At 35.3% G+C, this 20003-nt stretch overlaps 1 protein-coding gene across 1 annotated transcript in view; it reads right to left on the bottom strand.

Annotated features, from left to right (window-relative positions):
- SLC26A7 (solute carrier family 26 member 7) overlaps positions 1 to 20003 on the bottom strand; it is an 84303-nt gene that overhangs the window by 40168 nt on the left and 24132 nt on the right. Inside the window, exons 4-6 of the mRNA XM_068672245.1 lie at positions 14874 to 14984; positions 11263 to 11435; positions 3403 to 3567 (exon numbers count right to left, since the gene is read on the bottom strand). Of these exons, the coding sequence (XP_068528346.1) occupies positions 3403 to 3567; positions 11263 to 11435; positions 14874 to 14984 (449 nt within the window). The remainder of the gene's footprint in view (positions 1 to 3402; positions 3568 to 11262; positions 11436 to 14873; positions 14985 to 20003) is intronic.

The following is a 20003-nucleotide window of genomic DNA, read 5'->3' as shown; positions in this document are numbered from 1 at the left end:
AGCACTGAGTATAACAGAAAGATCACTCTTATTGCCATACTAGTGATACTTTGCCTAATGCAGCAAAGAATACTGTTAGCCTTCTTAGCAGCAACGGCACATCACTCATTCATCTTCAACTCAGTGTCCACCATGACCCCCAGATCCAATTCTGCAGAGCTGCTTTCCAGATGTGTGGCTCCACCATGTGCTGGTGCCTGGGGTTGTTCCTCCCCAAGTGGAGGGACGCTCTCCTTGTTGAACTTCATGAGGTTCCCGTCGGACCCGCCCTCCAACCTGTTGAGGTGCCCATGGATGGCAGCACAGTCCTCTGGTAAATCAGCCGCTCCCCCCAATTTGGTGTAATTTGTGAATTAACTGAGAGTGCCCATCATCAAGACTGTTCACAAAGCTGTTAAACAGAATTGGATCCACTACTGACTCCTGGGGTACACTGCTAGCTACTGATCTCCAACTAGACTTTGGCCATTAGACACTATAGTGTAGACAGATTCTCTATGAGGATCTTATGGAGAGTAGTGTCAAAGGCCAAAAAAAAAAGATTATTTCAAAAACAAGAATGGAAGCTGAGGCAAACAAATGAAGAATTAAATTCAACAAAATAATTATAACACCTTACACAGGTTAAGGGCATGTTGCCCTGCTACATTTTTTAAAAACTGTTTCTTTTTGACAAATACAACACATTGCGTAAGAAAAAAAAAAATCAGAGGGAAAATAATAAAAAAAAAAAAACAGACATGAAAAAGAGGAGGTAAAGGACTGACTTGAACAGGACATGAAAGGACATGAAGGCTTTCTCAGCTAACTTGCAGCACCACAAGATTTTGTAAACAAGTTGCAACACAACCACAAAATACTGTTTTTTCCAAAGTAGGTTTGTCACATCACAGGAGATCACTTTGTAGTGCTGCATTTTCTCACAACCTTGTGGTAGGATAAACATATCTACACAAGGATGAAGGGCAAATATAGATATGTCTTTCTGTTTTCGGAGACTAAGTAAAACTTGTTGATAGTTTTCTTCTTGTCCCTTGTGAAATTTAGACTACACATGTAGCGCTGTCTCACCATTTGTCTTTCTCACATTCACCTGGCCATTCCGTTTTGTAAAATCTCTATTGACACTGCAATGTGCAGCTCAATTGCAGTGTTACAAATCATATACAGGGAAAATTAAATGTAATACATTACATAAGCTATGTGTAAACACAACAATCCCATAGGCTCAATGCCAGTGTAGTAGATTTGTTCTCCATATACAATGTTCATTTTTACATATTTATTCGTGATCTCACTCACTGTAAAATATATTTCACTGGCTTGTTTTACTTTCAACTCTCCTATCACACTTTATTAAATATTCTTATTCTTGCTTTGCCAACCCAAAGGCTGCCTGAAGCAAAACAATGGGCTTTGTGAGTGGGAGGTGATCTGGAGTGGAGAAAGGAAAAAAATACAAATAAAATGCAAAAATACCAGTCTTTGGGGTTTCATGAATTTCGAGTAAAGAACATGTACAGAAACACACTGCCAAATTCAGTGCTGTTGACTGAGATACCAGAGTTTCTTGAAGCAATCCATAAGTCTAAACAGATACCAGAAGCATTTAAAAATACTTTTATGGTAAAATTGTCCCTTTTATATATGAAGGCTTTGTCATTTGTTATTAAGTTGTAGAGTTTTGTTGTTGTTGTTGTTGATTTGTTTTTACATGATTCTATCGAGCAATTGAAAACCTTAAAAAAATTATTTGGAAAATGCTCAAAGGGGTTCGAAAGTGAAATGAAGGGCAAAGACCTTGTTTCAAACACGTTAAAAAATATAAGGGATAAGGGAATAGATTTCTTTCAAAGCATTTGAATTACCTCACTTATGATATCATCAGCACACCAACGTGGAAATATTTTCTTGTGTTACTTCTGTTCTTTATTATTGCTCATAATGTATGTTTTGATTATGTCTTGGCTGTGGTACTTAACACTAGTCATCTCTACAAGATGGTAATATGCCTATATGTAAGTAGAGTCACCATGGAAATATCATGAGAAAAAAAAAAAAAAAAAAAAAAAGCTGCTCTCATTTTATATTAAGAAGTATTTATGAAAAGGCTTTTAAAGAATAAACATTTTTTTTTAATATATGGTGAATCATTTGTAATAGCCTTACAGGCCAACCAACTACTCATAAAAATGACTATGACATTTTGACTTATGTTCTTACAAGATATATTTACTTGCCTTTATTATATGTCCCTAATTCTCATTAATAAATAGTTCCTGTAGAAAAACTTACTGATGTATTATCTAAATAAAATGTTACCAAATGTTACAACATTCTGAAATGAATATTTTTTTTCTTTTAACTACATAATCTGAATTAACTAAGTTCCCAAACTAACAGGAGAAAATGAAGAGATGAGCAATGCAAGAAACTGTGGTCAATCTTTTTAAATAAGGTGTCCTAATTTAGTAGCTAACTAAAATAAACCTCACCTCCTCCCTCATCTGGTAACCAAATCATAATTACTATCAGTTCAAAGTAAATATCTACTCAGCTAGTAAATATAATTTTGCTATAAGTAAATTATCATTTTGACAGATATTATTATAATACTACTAATTCTTCAGACAAGATATTATACTCACAACACCTAAACTCAGTTTGCTAGAGTAAGTTAACTTAAAGAATCAACCTCAGATCTTTTGTGCAGTAAAATCACACAGCATTGAAATCCTTAAAATTTTCAGCCATCAATGTCTACTTTCCAAAGGGAGACACCATGATAATATATAAAAGGTTATATGCACTTTATAAAAGCTACCTTGAAGCTGTATACTTGATGTACTTCCGGAAAAAAAAAAAAAAAAAAAAAAAAAAAAGTCATAAAGTAACATGTAACATATGTAGGGTAATTTTTTGCATAATAGATCCACAAATCACAAGTCACATTCTTTTTACCACAATGATGGTTGTGTTACATTGAGCAAAATATGAAGAAAATAATAAGAAAATAATGACATTTGAAATATATAGTGTTCTCTCTCAGAAGCTGATCATGCAGGAGTTAACCCTCCCTGTAAGTGTATAAAATCTGTAATTTCTCATGTTAATGAAAGGAAATATTGATGCTATAATATGTTTATATTGTAAATTGGTTATTGTACCCTTTCAAAATATGACCAGTCCTGCTAACTCTTCATCAAGCTTTCCTAATCTGTTTCTACAAACAGAAGTAGTGAAAAAAACTTTTTAGTGTTACTTTTTCTTCATTCACACATGCATCTCTAATTCTGCACATATATATAAAGAAAAAAAAAAAAGAAAAAAAGAAAAAACAACACATAGTGTGTTAAGAAAATTTTAGCTAATGAAATAACCTATCTCATTTACAGAACTCACATGAAAAAATCCTAGTGGTCCTGATATATATGGCATTTTCATTCCCAGCAAGTACTTCACTTGTGAAGTCACCACATGTGTCGCTGCTCCTGTTGTCATTGCGCTGATCACTGGTTCTGTTAACAAGAAGGTGGCACTGCCCAACTGCAGCATAAACATTGCTACCTGGAAAGCAAAGGTATGTGCATCAGTAAGAGTAATAAAGTGCAGCTTCCTGGTGATAGGGCAGTGAGAGTCCTTTTAATAAACTGTAAGACAATTGAGAATAGAACACACAAGTCCTTTGAAGGATGAACTGAACTTAAAACTGAACTCACTGGTTCATCTGCATTATTTCATTCACATCACTGGTTTACCAGATTCTAGCTTTAGTTTAGTAATGTAAGACAACTCAGAGAAGCTGTCTTCATGTGACGCTTATTATTCTCTGTTACTCAAATATGGGAGAAAAACAAATACTATAAAAACATCAGCTGAATAAGTGTGGTACTGACTCATTCCTGCTCCTCTGATAGTCATACTGAGTAGGCAAAGGGTTGTGGTCCACCTAACCAATGCCAACTTGTCGATAGCATGATTCCCAATGTCAGTAATGTCAATAGCTACCAAATTTATTGGGTGCTAAAACTGCAGGGACATGAGGCTTACACTGAGACTTAGAGGGCTCTGCCCTGCCCCAGGACACTGTGCCACCAGTGTCCCTATTCCACACAGTCACACATTATCTTAGCTCCTCTGTCAGAATTTTAGCCACCTGATATCCTACTGACCCTGAGCATATTGTCTGATATATCATAATACTTGGTGCTCTCATGCTACAATATCAAATATTTCATGTATGACCAATCCATAGTTACATCAACTTCAAATGCAGAGGTTTCTGGTTTTGCAGCTATTCAGGTAAGAGATACAGAATTTGCTTTAGATGATGGAGGGTACAAAAATATTTTCTTCTTTACAGAAAACCAGAGAAGTTTATATGGTTTCATGTGCTGTTTCAACAAAATCTATACAATTATAGTAAAAGCAAGGTATTTTAAAGACTTTAAAAATCTACTTCCTATGTACTTGGGCAATACTTGAACTAACTTAAAATAGAATATCTGTATAAAATCAGAAATCTTAAAACAGGAAGGAAAATCAACATCTAATTTCATAAACACAATCCTATATTCAAACTAGATTTCTCCTCTAGGAAAAAAATAAAAAAAAATAAAAAAAAAAAAAAAAAAGTAGACTTTGGCTCAGTTATACATGTATTTGATCTTGAAGATAATTTCAGCTGCCCTGAAACTTTTACAGAAGTTATTTCAGAGTGCATGGATAGGATCATAGAATTCCTCTCTAATCTGGGAATCTGTTTACAACTATTGTAGATTCTTCATACAAATATAGTGCAAAACCCCAAAGTATTAAGTGTCCTACTATATTATCTCCTTTTATCCCAGACTGCAATCACTTATTTTCTTTAAAGAATGAGATTTGACAGAGTTTATTTCTTTGACCAAGGTTGTTACTGACTTACAGATGCTACTGTGGTTTGCATAACATGCAATACTTTGCTGGATTACATTAAATTATATTTAAATTATCCCCCTTACAGTCAGTTCTGCAGCCTCATTAGATCAAAAAGTATTATTATTATTATTATTATTATTTACTTTTATATCCTTTTGCATTTGTTGTTCTGCATGAAAAGTTAAACGACTCTGCTCAGAATTGTTTATGACAATACTTTCCATGAGGATTATTTTGTGTTTACCATATTAAATAGTCACTTCAGAACACATCAGTCTCCTTTATATTTGTTTTTGTTGTAGTTTTGAGGTTAAAACAATCCTTTTTAAATGTTACTATTCCTTACACATGACCACCATGTGCTTTTTCACCATGAATCTCACCTGTATGCAGCGAGCTACAAGTATAAAAGCTCACCAATAAATAAATAAATAAATAAAATAATAAAACACACACAAAACAAAAACTGAGCGGTTTTTATTTAACATAAAAACCTCTAGTGAGCAATTTCCTAATTCCTTCAAGAGATGAAATATGAGGATAATTTTCTCTATTTCCAACTAATAGTAGAACTGCTCAGTACTACAAAAAATCAGAACATTGATTGCCATTCCAGATTGGACCCCAATAAAGATAATTACTGTTATACTGTCAGTGAGTAGTAATTTAGTTAGTCATGTCTGAAACCAATAATTACTAACTTCAAATATTTTGTTTATCTGTTTGTTCCAATAGTGTGCCTATTCAGATATTTAAAATATTGTTCGCAGTAGCAAAGTTCAATAAGGAATAAATTTTCCCTCCCCTAGTGAGTTTTTCTTTGTTTCCTAAGATCAGTTTGTATTGTACTGATGTGAAATTTCTAAACGTATTATATTTTATTTTCCAGAGGATGAGATGGATATTTATTTAATCAAAATCAAAACCACAGAGGCAGTTCAGTGAAATAACTAATATCACTGAGAAATATTAAATAATACTAATATTTCAGATAAAGTTATTATTACTACAGTGAATTACAGAGATTTATGATTACAGAAAATAAATTCTGCATCTCATACACATTTACTTTTTTTTTTTTTTAATTTTTCAGCATTTTGAGGCCATGTGACTCTACTTCACAGGTAGAAACTAAAAGGTTAGTCACATTTAAAGCATACTTCTTATTGTTTGTGTATAACTATGGGTTATATAAAATAAATACAAATCTGGCCTATGGTTTCAGATGGGCAATTTCTGTAGCCGCTCAATGAAACAACAAGCACCTGCCTATGCTGATCATCAGTCTCTTATTGTAGAAGGTAACTCAGGACTTCCAGAAAAAATGGCAACTCTTCATCAGCGTGTACATCCTGCTCTTTATTCACTTTATAGCTAAATTAATTAAGTGTGCATCCATGAAACAACCAGAAGAGAAAACATCTGAATAGAAGGATGCAATTTTCAGCATAAGCTGGCATGTCAAATTCCTGTTGTCCTTGTAACATTAGTAATGTACAGAACAGCTTAGATGGAGAGGAGGCAAAACATTGTTTGGAAAACAACTTCCCCAAACAATCAACTTCCCAAAACCCTTTTCATGTAAGTTTTCTTGTGATGTATATATTTTGTATTTTTAGCATTTATACAGGCATAGATCAAGTCTCAAGTTAACCTTCTCTGCTGGAGGACAGACACAGTCCTTAGCTTGGCTAACAGTGCTTTTTGGATAAACACCATGTGAGAGTAAGCTAATGTGACAGTGCACAATTACAGCACATTATGTTATGTCATAAAATCTTTTACCCACTGAGCAATAATCAAAATGCAGAGTTTAATATTTAGAGTAATCTACTAATTTAAAATTTATAGTAATCTACTTTATCTTCATTACTGTCATGATGCTAACTTTTGTGGGTTCCTAGTCTTTTCTGGTGTACTGTATGATTTTTGTTCCCTGTTGATGCACAAAAATTACAGAGAAAACTGACTGTGAAGCGTCAGAATAGCAAATAATAAAATACAAAATACTGCCAAAAGCAAATATGTTTCTCTTTTTGTTATTTGTACTAATAATGGGTTTTTCTTAAACTGTAAAAAGAATAAAATTTTCACATAGTTTAGGATTTTCTCCAGAATTTTTCCTTTTTCAAAATTTAGTTCCTAGGAGATGAGGGAGTAATTCAAAGAGAGAGTAATATGAGTTTAAAAAAAAAAAAAAAAAAAAAGTTTATTTTTCTTTCTAGTTTTTCTGTGTCTTTTTCTAGTTTCTTTCTGTGTCTTTTTCATTAATCTTGAGATTAATTTTGCTTTCATTAGTATAAATTCTTGATAAAATTCATGCATATGAAATCAGAAGGAGCTGTCAGGGAAAGGGAAAATACCCAGGAGAGAGTGAGGGAAAGCAGTCTTGAGTTAATGCACATTACAGAAAAAAATAATAAAAAAAAAAAAAATCACAGAAAAAAATTATGAAACCAAGTGATTAAACAGAAGTGGTAGAGTAGTAGAAAAAGATGGGGATTTAGCAAGGAGAAGAGATATGAGTAATTGCAGAAAGCAAACTCCTCTATGTTCATTAATTCAAGCACTTTTGGTTCTTGTCCACTTTCAATACTTACTTCCCATGACAACAAGCTCAGTTTATTATTGTTAAAATTCCACTCTCATTGTGTAGTCATTTTAACTTTATGGCCAGTAAGAATTTTTCACGCATAACAGGCTTCTTGGAAATCACTAATCTCAAACTTTCTGTCCAAAGTAATGGAGTCTGATAATGTGCTACCTGTTAAATGAATTCAGTTTTGGAGAACATTTTAAAACCCTCCAAACTCCGTGTTCTGGAAGGAGATGATTCTTTTTTGAACATTACACAGAACTAGAAGTGGTGGTACTCTTTTGAATCATTTGCTGCCTGGGCTAAGAAGATGAGTTCAAGCACAGGGAATATCTCTTGTAAGGAAACAGTACAGACTGTGAAACTTTCATTTGGTATTTTCTGTAGATTATCTCAAAATCAAAGGTTGCAAAAGTGAAGATATCTTGGGAACTTCTGGAGACCAATATGACACAGACAGTTCAGCTTCACTGAGTCACCAGTTTAAAGTTCTTTTTGGCCTGTTAAAATAGACATAATTGGTGTCTTTTGTTCTTTTGATTTATAGTCATAGAATGGTTCAGGTTGGAAGGGACCTTAAAGCCCACCCAGTTCCAACCCCCTGTCATGGGCAGGGACACCTCCCACCAGACCAGATCCAGCCTGGCCTTGAACACCTCCAGGGATGGGGCACTGGCAGAGGCTGCCAGCTTCTCTGGGCACTGGCAGAGGCTGCCTCACCAACCTTTGAGTAAAGAATTTCTTCCTAGAACTACTGCTCTTAAGTTCATTATAGTTGAGTTTAAAGTATTTTGTAGCTTCTGGTGGTGTGTGGAATGAGCTTTCCTCATTCCAAGACCTGAAGACTTCCTTCTGTGGTCTAGACTAACACATAGCATGCTGTGCTGTGTTGTCATTGTGGGAACCAGAACTCCCATCCATCCTAGCCGTCCTTTCTAAGATGCAGAATATCAGCCTGCAGAAAGTCATTAACCAAATCTTTCCATTGTAAAAGGAAAATGAGCTCTTTTCCTGATTACCACTGTATAATAAAGATTTATGTTTGGTTTCAGAACGAACTACGTATTACATAGAATAGAGCAACATAATTTTCTCCACAGGGAAGCAAAGTATTGGATAAGAATATTAGCTTTTCAAAAACATGCTTCATGTTCAAAGGTGCTCCTTCCTTATTAAACAAACTTATAGCAGGTCACATTAATATGTTTTCTGGATAAGCAGAAACCTTTTTTTCTTTCCAATACTGCTCATCAGCAACCAATTATAAAAGTTGTTTTTAATGCTTTTTAGATATAGTAGCTGAAAAATAGTGTCAAATCATTTTCCTGGCCAAGTTCAAGTCTTTACATACTCTTTCTAAGAAGGAACATGATGTTTTGGAGAGGGACAGTTCATCCTTTGTGTGGAAAATGTCCATAGTATGGAATAGTCACAGCATCAGCCATTTATTGTAGTTTCCTTAATGTAATGTAATTATGTAATTATGTCCCCCCATGTAATTAGGGACTGGTTAGAACACTGCGTTTCAATGTAAAAAAACAGCTTTATGAGAAGACAACAAAATGAAGGTTTGCTCCTTTCCTAGATAAGTACCATCCCAACAACAGTGACGATTCCACTTTTTTTCCTTTTGCAGTTCAGGATGTCCTCAGTGGAAATCTATTGCTCCAAAACGTCATATTAATCTTCTCATACCAGAATACAACACCTATTCCATATGATTCATTAATTTTTTATTTACTCTGATCAGAAGATGACACAGGTCATTGATGGAGCTCTCCACTACCAGCAAGATTCACCTTGTCTCCTTATCTGATAACTGCAGCAACTGCTAGCCAGGAGACTGGAATCAAAATGAGAAATGAGTATTCTCACAATTCACAGCACCTAAGATGATGGCAAAATTTAATCACAGTTTTTATCTGGACTTCCACCTGAATGTCTGTGATGAGCAGCCTCTAGGCAGTCCTCTGGGATATGGGAAATGCATATTTTAATCTGTTCTCTGTGTCCCAGGTAAATGCTCTCACCATTACACTTGCATGAAGCACTAGTGGCAGCACAGCAAGCACCAACTCTATTAGTAGGGCTGTAATAAAAACAACCTTACTGATCTGGGAGAATTGCCCACACACTTGGCACAGCTCCCTCCCAGACTCACTCTGAAGACTCGAGCAAAGGATTTTCCAGTTCTTCTCATTCCAGTCAGGCTTAAATACGATAGAGGCTAAGATAAGTCAGCTGGGGCAGTTTAAAGCATATGAATAAAGAAGAACTTTTCAAAATGAAAGAGGAAGAGGTCTAGAGGATTTACACACCTAATGGGATTCTGCAGCAGCTAAGTAAAATTTTTCTGCATTGGATTTTAAACTTAGATCAAATGCAGGCAACTTCCCACTTTAGGCATTTTGGCATTTTAACACACAAGTGGGGATGACATAAGAGACTGATATTCTCTGAGCACAGCAGTACCAATGTGTATGCTCAAAGGACTTTTAGCTGTTACAAGCACTCTACACACAATGCAGTGGTGTGTTACACTCATTGGTGCACATACAGAAGCCAGGCACAATCACAGAGTGGTTCACAGTGAATCACAGAATGGTTGAGGTTGGAAGGGACCTCTGAATGTCACCTGGTCCAAAACTTCTGCTCAAACAGAGCCACCTAGAGCTGCTTGCCCAGGACCATGCCCACACAGCTGTTAAAGATTTCCAAGGAGGGAGACTACACAGCCTCTCTAGGAAAGGTGTGATGTTATCTGCACCAGGTCTAATCTACATGTTGTCTCTGGGGGTTCCCTCATATGGTAAACTCAAGTTATAAGTCTGTATCCAATAAAAGAAAACAAAACCACCGCCAACAAACATAAAAAATAAATAAATATATATATATTTTTTTTAAAAAAAAAAAAAGCAGGAATGGCCACACTTCTTGATACTCCCTACCAACTAGCATATGCCTATGCCTCAGTTCCTTCCAAGTTCCAAGCCACTGGAGATGCCAATGTGGGCTCCTTAGCTCATCCTTTGCATGGTAGAGGGAACCAAAGAACCAAGTGTATGGATCTGGATTTCTTCCAGGAAGTGAGGTACCAGGAGGTGTTGCATGTCAAGTGCTGGAACATTTCGTCCATTTTAATATTTACAAGGAAAGATGGAAGCCTTCTTTGAAGACCTAAGCAACTGGCAATGGATAAATGAATTCAGTGCTTGTGGTGAAAATAGGAAAAGAGAAAAAATTTAAAAGACCTCTGATCATTTGAATAAGCTTTGGAGAATCATTTGAAGACATCTGTTTCACTAATTTATTTTGCTTTAATGATGGGTGTATGAACTCTAAAGAGAATTTAAAGATGTTTCCCCTACTGTTTTTAATTATTGAATATTGTATAGTATTTCTCTTCAGGCCAAAAGCAATAGAAAACCTCAGGAATATGTCAGTGCTTACCAGAGAGCTGATTCATGTTTTGTTTCTGAAGGAGAAGGAAAGGGAACACCAACAGCAACTGAATGTTATATTAGAGCTGATGGAATGTGGTTTTACTTCACATTACAACACCCTAGGAGCATGTATACAAATAATTACTGCATCTCAAACAGCAAATTCTTAAAGCACATTCATGAACGTTAGACCAGACCCATGATCAGTTTTTCTTGGAGAAGTGAAAAAAGTATATTATAAAAGTCAGAGTTGTCACAAATGCCAAACATCAGCAGCATACAGAATGTATGTTCACCATTTACCTGAATGATTCCTCCCAGAAATGAAACTGCAGCTGCAACTCCAATCCTCTGCATTTCAAATTCTGATAGGCCCAAGACTCCTGAATTATTGTTTGCAGTGAAATTAGTGCCAGCTGAGGGAACAAGACGTTCAACTGCATTGGCAGATATTAAGGAAGTCAAAGCAAACGTTCCTAAAAAAAAAAATAATACAATAAAAATAATAAAAAAAAAAAGTTACCAATGATTGTATATGTGTGCTCATCACTAATGATCACTTTTTCAATACTTGGCCATTTTGAGTGAGTGTCATTTTGTGCAATCCTAACAATAATTTCTAAGATAATATTTTCACATATTACAAATTTCTTCATGTAAAATACCATTTAGATATCTAAATTAAATGCAAACTTTTCATGAGAATATTTATGTAGACATATTAATAAAAGAGGTTGAAACATAATTATTCACAATTATTTGAAGGTACTACAGATGTTTTTGACTTACCATGTGTGTGATGAAATATTTTTTGTCTAAAGGTCCCAAATGTTCACTATTCAAATTTCTAGGGTAATTAAATCATACTACATACCTAATCATTAGCCCAATACAGTTATCAGATGTGTATGTTTAAAAATAAAAATCAAGAAATAATCTGCACTGGAGGCAGGTTAGGAAAGAAAACAAAACAAAACAAAACAAAAAAACTCACAACTTTTCTTAGAGAGGTAAAGCAAGTTTAACAAAACATAGATAAAGAAGGATGATAATCCAATATTTTAAAGGACAAATATATCACATGGAGCTCCTATAGCACAGGAAACGCCCAGCTATGTCAGTGCCCCTCAGTGGCCCATCTGGCCCAGTACTCCAACTCCAGCTGTGGAAATCAGAGGTATTACTCAAGGAAAGTACACGAGCCTGGCCACTTTCTGCAGTCTATTCCCCTCATAAACCACAGCATCCATAGCTGTTGTATTGAGGTACATCCTTATTTGGTCATTTTAGATTTTCCTTATGGACTACCATTCATGAATTTGTTGAATCTTCTGTTTGAACCTGCTTGTATTTTCTTCCTCCACAATGTCCTCTGGGAGCAGGTTCCAGAGGCTCAACATCTGCCATAGTATTCTCTTTATTCTATACTTTCTTTTAAAGTGATCTCACCAGTTTCATTGAGCTCTCATTATTCTTATTCTTCCCTATTTGTACAGAACCTGGTGAGTACAGTTCTGCCATCACCTTGGCCTCGATATAGTAAAACTCCCATCACAAGTTCTTTGGGACCCTACTAGGACTCCTCCACCCTGAAAAATTACCATTGAGTCTTATCTTTGTCTTCTTATCTTCCAACCAGCTAATAATTAATAAAATAACTTTTCTTCTATCACAAGGGCAATTTAGTTTCTTTAATAATCTTTGGTGTGCAACCTTATCAGCAGCTGTTTGACCATTCTGATATCTTACATTCAAAGTATTTCTTTTTGTTATGTGCTTACTAACTCTCCTATAGAACTCTAGGAGGTTAGTGAGATGGGATTTTCCTACGTAGAAGTCACATTAACACCTTTCCAGCAAACTCTGATCATACGTAACTTTCAGTGATCTTATTTTTTACCGTAGTCTGTAATAATAGGGGAGAAATACAGTTTCCAGGATTCCCTCCAGAGCCCTTCTGGCAGTTCAATGGTCTTGTGACCTTATTATAGAATGTCCCATTTATATCTTTGTCAGAAAAGTGTCACAACAGTTTCCTTCCTGTCTTCCTCACTTTGATGTATTTAAAGATCTTTTAACTACCAGTTTGATCATCTTATCCACAGCAGTCTTCAAATTCATTTTTTTAGCCTTCCTGATTCCTGTGTACATCTGACCTACTATATTGCATGGCCTTCCTATCACAGATAAAGATGCTAACAGAAGATCCTTCAAAATCACTTCTATCAAGAGCAGACAAGAAAAAACATGTAGGGATTTGTTATTTAGGTAAATAATCTTTCAAATTAGATCAACAATGTCATAGAAGTGATATTTCAAGTAAAAGTTGACAGAACATGGCCATTGATGAAATTTCCTATTTCCTGCTAACATAAGTGATTTAACTAACAAAGGACATTCTTGCAGCCTGTGCACATATAGAGAGCCCCATTGATATTGTAGAAGCTGCTGTTAGGAGAGGAGATTTTCAGCTATGTACAAGAGCAATTACAGAGCATTTGGAGTTCTGAGAGAGACAGTATTGCTCCAATTCAGCCTGCTTGCCACAATTACTTAACTGTGGCTGATGGGATAAGTACATGAGACATTTCTACTGAAAGGTTCAACAACATATATCACACAAGTTTATTTATAATAATAATAATAATAAATTTGTCTGGAAGACATCTGAACAGGTTTCCAGGTTTCCACAAAAGGGATTGTGCAGGAATTCTCAGCCATAGAACTGAGGAACTCTCAGCAAATCACTTTTTGAATGCTATTCCGTCCCAAGGATAAAAGATCAGCCTTATCTGCTTGCACTTACTTGTTGCCTCATCTGTTTTCATTAGTAGAATTTAGGTCAACCAGATACTGTTTTATCCACTTTCCTACATATGATCATATGAGACTTTCTTATCTTCCTAATAACTTCACAATAACAAACAGCTGACAATCCATTGCCAAATTATTGTTTTTTAACAACTTTTCATTATAGATTCATGTTTTAATATATTAAAAAAAAAAAGTATACTAGTATACTAGTATAGAAAGTATACTAGTCTATCTCTACTCAAGTAGCAACATTATTTTCCAAATTCTAAATTTTCACTTTAAAAAATATTTCTTAAATCAGCAGAGTGCATTCCAACATTCATTACAGCTTCAAGTTGATATTGGCATCCACAGCTCTTTCTCAGACATCAGAAGGCTCAAAAACTTTCTGCACATTTAGGGAAAACAAACTTCTGGCTTTCCTCCTCCTCTAAAATATTGTTTAGCTGTTCAGAAATTTTAAATAATTTAACTGAATATTAGAATGCCTGGCATAAGAATTACTAGTCAGCCAAATTTAACATTGATGGCTTTTCCCCTAAAAGGTAAACAGAATTTACCAAATTATTTCTTTGTCCATGTTGCAAAACCTAAAGACACTGATATAATTCAGATGCACTTTGTCTTGTATTGTATATAGAGATATACAGATAGAGATATTTCTAATGGGTTTTAAAAAAGAGCTTTATTAATGATTTCAGATCCAGTCACTGGTCCCACAAGCATACATTAGTTGGAGCAATACGGGATGCCATATAACATGGAGTGCACGCTGCTTGTCCAGGACTAGGACTTTCAGGACTAGACTTATATGAAGCTCTGCTGATGTCAGGAGTCTGGTACTTCTGGGCTACCACTTCCTCATGCTTGTCCCTGTTGAACTAGGTGAAACCTCATTTAAGGAAGAGGTGGATCTCCTGGTGTCTGGGTAATTCAACATTGTGTAAACTGGAAAAAAAGAAATAGTCATAAAAAGAAGAAATATATATATATTTCTGTTTAGTCTTTAAATTATTTTCCTTCCATTGATCTCATGACATACTTTTATTTCAATTATCAGTTCCTTATTTCAGAAAATGTTTTAGCAAATAGACACTTACCTGTCGCAACATGACGACCCATTCCAAATATGGCATAAATAATGGCAGGGAAGAAAGAGCCGTATAAACCGAAAACTGGATGGACTGAAGATAGAACAGCAAAGGCCAGCCCTATGGAAAGTTAAATGAAATTACTTCTTTGCATGAAGGTAAAATAAAAACTATTCTGCGTTGTTTTTTTTTTTTTTTAATGAGGAAATGTCTATGATTTTATTAAGAGCAGGAAAAGAAACACCTTCATTTACAAAAATCTAGACCATAAGCCGTTGCAAAGAGAGCTTTACAACAAGGATCAGGAAGAAATGAGAAAGGTTTTTCATCTATTGTCTGTCATCAAAGTTTTCACACTTTCTTTTGCATCGTCATCACTAACAGAAACAAATAGGTCACGGATATGATTTATGGCCTCAGCTACTGTTTTTCCAGGTTGTCTCGATAAGGTTTCCAAACTCTTTTAATAGAAAACTCTCACAGGAGGAGGCAGTACCATTCCACCCCCTATTCCAACAAACAAGGGTTTGAAACTGCCAGGGCTCCAGGCAGTCAGATGGTTATTTCTTACAAGCAGTTCAAAACCTATAATTTTGGTTTGGATGGAGCCCTTTCAGTCTGCTTTCTTCATTTTTTTTTTTTTTTTAACAACAAAAAAATATTCCAGAGTTCATTGTTTTCAGGTGCCTGGTTTTTTTTTAATCCTTCAGATATTAACTTTTTTTTTCCCATCATGTAAAGCTGTGGGTCCAGAAACACAGAAAATATTTGATTTTTATATTGAAATAGAAAATGAACTGAATTGGTTAGGATTTAACTTTACAGGTTACTAGTTACCTTCATTGCTTGGCTATAGAGGACAATGTCCATCTTTCTCTTAGAAAGTCTCCCAATATGCCTCTTTTAGCAGAGATATATCTGCAGAGCAGCAGCTGTGGTTGCTGTTCAGTTTCAGATACCCAAGACAGAAAACAAGTCTACATTGGCTTCTTACAAGGCAGCAGAGAGACTCCTCAGACTATGCTTCAGAGCAACAGCCTATACTGTCATTTCACTGTTTTTCCTTCTAGAAACTAAGATTAGGTGAAATTGCTTGGCAGAGATCCTCTGTAAATCTTGTTGGATACCACATCTTGCAGTAGGGACACAGGACTGGCTTGTGCAACACACAAGGTGCCTTTCTGAAGTCCACCTTCAATGTGAGAGTCCAGTCTAAGCTTTCGTATAGATATGTGTGTGTGTGTTCTGGGAGAGAGACCGTGCATAGTCTGGGACAGAGAGGTGGTTCACATCTATGAATCAAAGGAGTTGTTAGTTCTTTCATATGCTCTCTGTCTGGCATTAAGTGTTTGGTCTCCATCAGTGATTACAAGGGAAGCACATAAACTCCTTCTTCATTAGGAAAAAGGAACAATTTTGAAAAAGAAGTTTTAAAATAATGTCCATTTTTGCAGAAAGCAGATTAAAGTCTTATAATATTTAACATTAGAATTTAATTGTTAGAATTTTGGACCTAGAAGCTTTCCTTCTAAAAGGAACTGAAGAGTTTTCCTCATAAAAGGAAATGGTTAGTATTTAATAAGTTTTCACCCTAAGAAACTTTATAATTCAGTTCAAGAGGAGGTTACCTTAGAAGTTGTACAAAACAAAACTAGAGGTTACAGTAATATACCACAAGCTAAGCTAAAATTCTTCCAGAAGAGGGACCACTAACTTTTTCCTATTTGATATTTCCAATTAATGCAGGATTAAGAACTGCATACATTGTTCTTCCTCTCAGTATTTAAAAGGAAAACAAAAATTCAGCTACCACAAAGTATTCTGTTGTCATCTGACTGTAAAAGCCAATTATGGCCTCTCTACATGTGCTTACATTTTTATGTGTTTCCTAGGACGTTATGACAATTGAAACTTTTGACAATTATGGCCAGAATGCATTTGATCCAGCATAAGCTGTACAAGCTGTGTGTAGAGCACAAGAAGCAACACAAAAACTGCATCAGCTTCTCATTTCAGCTCTCTGAACAGGGCACAGAAGAATTGAGAGGCACAACCTGAACTCTTTCAGACAAGTTTTGTAAAACTGTCAAAGGGGCTACCCAGACCAGCAAACCCGCAGGATCCATGAAGGAATTTTGCTTTGCTCACAGACTTACTGCTGAGAAATACATCTCATCTATAGGCAGATAATCTGAACATAAATCTGGCCCTTGTTTTTGTCTTTTCACTTGTGGACCTTTCACAGTCTTCTTGTATTAAGTTTCTAGAAGTGGTGGCTCATTCTTTTCATGGTGAGGTCATGGCAGTTAAGACAGAGCTAAAATTACCAGTCTTTGTTTCCAGTCCTGACTCTGTTGGGTTTTTGTTCCTGTTACTGAAATGTGTCAATTGTGTGTAAGAGCAGAGGGGCATTATAAAACAGAATTAGTAAAGACTTCAGGCTTTCTGGTAAGACATATAATGTTCTAAAAGTTCAAATACATTTTAAAGATATAAGCAGTAGTATATTTCAGCTCACTTCATTAATTTTCATATTAAACTTCGCTACAATGCATTCCATATGCTCAAGAACTAGTCAAAAGACAAGAAACATTATTTTAATTTTTTTCATTCCAAACAGTAATAATACTCAGAAGAAATATATCATAAAACAAGGATCCCATGTAATCTTCAGTGGTAATGTGGAGAAGCCTCAATGGCAGTGACATTAAGGTTCTCATATAAGAATATAAATTCCATGGAAAGAAATGCAAACAACAATAAGTTCAAATACAGTACATTAATATTGTGGTTCTTTGCTTTAACTAACTCCTTATCATAAGATAACATTGTGCAACACAGTTTCATTGAAAACCATGCTCTTTGGCTAGCACCAGATGCATAACAATCACAGCTTGCCACACTGAAAAGCAAGAGATGTGGCACCACTCTTGGTAGCTGTCAAATGCAGATAACTATCAAATAACAAGCTTGATACAAATAGAAATAAGGCCTACCACAGGATAAAGGTCTGTCAGTTTGCTAATTTGATAGTTTCTCCTAATTAGGCTAGAGCCAAAACCACAGTCACAGCAATAAAAAAATATTTTCCATAAAAAGAACTGTGAATCATCATGGTATGATGAAGTAATTAACAATTCTCTGCATTTGGAAAAAAGCTGGTGACACATATGTATGTTCAGAGGATATCTATACCATTTCTTTTAGAAATGTGATATGCAAACCAGAAGCAGAAAAAGTAGCAAGTCTACAATTAATCTGAAGAGTTTCAAAATTTTCTTCATTTACTATTTACTGTGAAAAACTATACATTTGCTACATACTGTAGCATATATTACTATATAAGTAAAAATTATTATTGTAACTTTTCTTTTCTTGAAGGAGACTATATTAAGATAGCCAAACATCAAGTTTATGGAACCCCAAACAACACTAATACATCTTATCCCTCTCAAAACACTATCTGTAGTCATGAAAAATCTCTGATGCTTCAGAAAAAGTCAATTTCTCTCCTTCACAATGCTGAATTATGTAATAAGAAAAGCATTTCCTCTAGATGTCCTGAAATGTAGAATTAACACATTTAATGAGTCTCCTATCGATCCCTCTTGGAAAACCAACAAATTAAACAGCCAATGATTCATATCTAAGGCTTTAATTTCTAACTCCAGGCTAACAATTTTTACTGAGTTAACAAAAAATATGTATATTTCATAACAATTTCTTAACACAAATCTACATCCCTGGAAGATTATTTGGCACTGGCTTGTTAAGAGCTATTAACACAAAAATTGATCCTTTGTAAATAATATAATTTTCCTTCAAAAATTGGAAAGCTTGGTATCAGTTCTTTGATGGTGCACACATACAGCTCATGCTTGCAAGATCCCTGTTTCCTAATGGCATAATTTGCTGGGGCTACACACATGGATTTTACCTTCTGCCTAACTTATTTGAAGAGAAGGTACAAAGAGCATTTCTCAATCTGCCATTCAGAGCCTAAGGAAAATGGAGAATTTCACAGCAAAATGGGAGGATAGATTCTGCAAAATTTACCATAAATCTTTCAGAGTCCACACAAGTGTTAGCAACCATTCTCTCCTTTTTCAGGTATGCTTCAGTGCAGCACCTTCCCAAGCAACTGTCACCTTCAGTCCACAGAGTGGACTGAAGAGACCACAGAGAGACTCTGTGAACCACAGAGAGAGACTGGAGTATCTCAACTGTATTAGTCATACAGTATCTGAACTGCATCTTTCCCCCATGTGCCATCTGAGAATTACGTCAAAGATATTTTTGGGAAAACACTGTTCTACTTCTCCACTTTGCAGATTTCCAGATACTGACAGTTGTATCTTTTACGTTCAAAAGAAAAGATAATCAAGTATTTCAGTAGTAGAAACAAGTGGACTGTGTGACTCATTTACGAATTCTCTAATCAAGATATCTTGACCTTTCTGTACATAAAATTTTACATACTTACACCCAAAAACAGATAGAAAAAAATCTAGCATTTTCTTTTATTTTCATGAAAATCCAGGAAAGAAAGAAAAAAAAATATTATTGACAAACAAACAGAGATTAAAGATTTAGACCAATTACTATAATACACTGGTCAGCCATAACACGTGAAGAACCTGGCCATCTCCAAAATAAAATGAAATAAGTATTTTGAAAAGGGATTACAGGAGAACTCCTCTACACCTCAGTAAGAATAACCAGAGAACTAAACTATGAGGTAGCGTCTTAAGTAGCATCAACACTGTAGAGTAATAAAGACCAGTTGTTGACTGATAAAAGGCCTTAACCCAAGATGAACCCAACTTCATGAGACCTATGAAGAAAACCATCTATTTTGACAAAATGATGGTCAAGGATCTTAGCACTAACAGTCTTCTTGATCTATCTGACCTAGAAGTTTATAGTTGAAGTCATTTTTTTCTTCAGGGAGTCAACACTCCCTGGGTTTGTCAGTCTCTGTCCATGGTGCTCAGGTATGTCCCAGGCGCAGGGATGGGACATTGCACAGCTTGTCTAGTCATACTAACACGTATACCCGTACTCTGGCTCCAGAGGATTCAGAGGTCTGAGAAGCTGAATTCACATTTCTAGTAGTCTGTCAGACAGGTCTGCATTAGC

The sequence above is a fragment of the Anas acuta genome, chromosome 2, assembly GCF_963932015.1.
Source record: "Anas acuta chromosome 2, bAnaAcu1.1, whole genome shotgun sequence".
Taxonomy (NCBI): Eukaryota; Metazoa; Chordata; class Aves; order Anseriformes; family Anatidae; genus Anas; species Anas acuta.
Note: the sequence above shows the minus strand (reverse complement) of the source record. Positions and strands in the feature narration are given on the sequence as shown.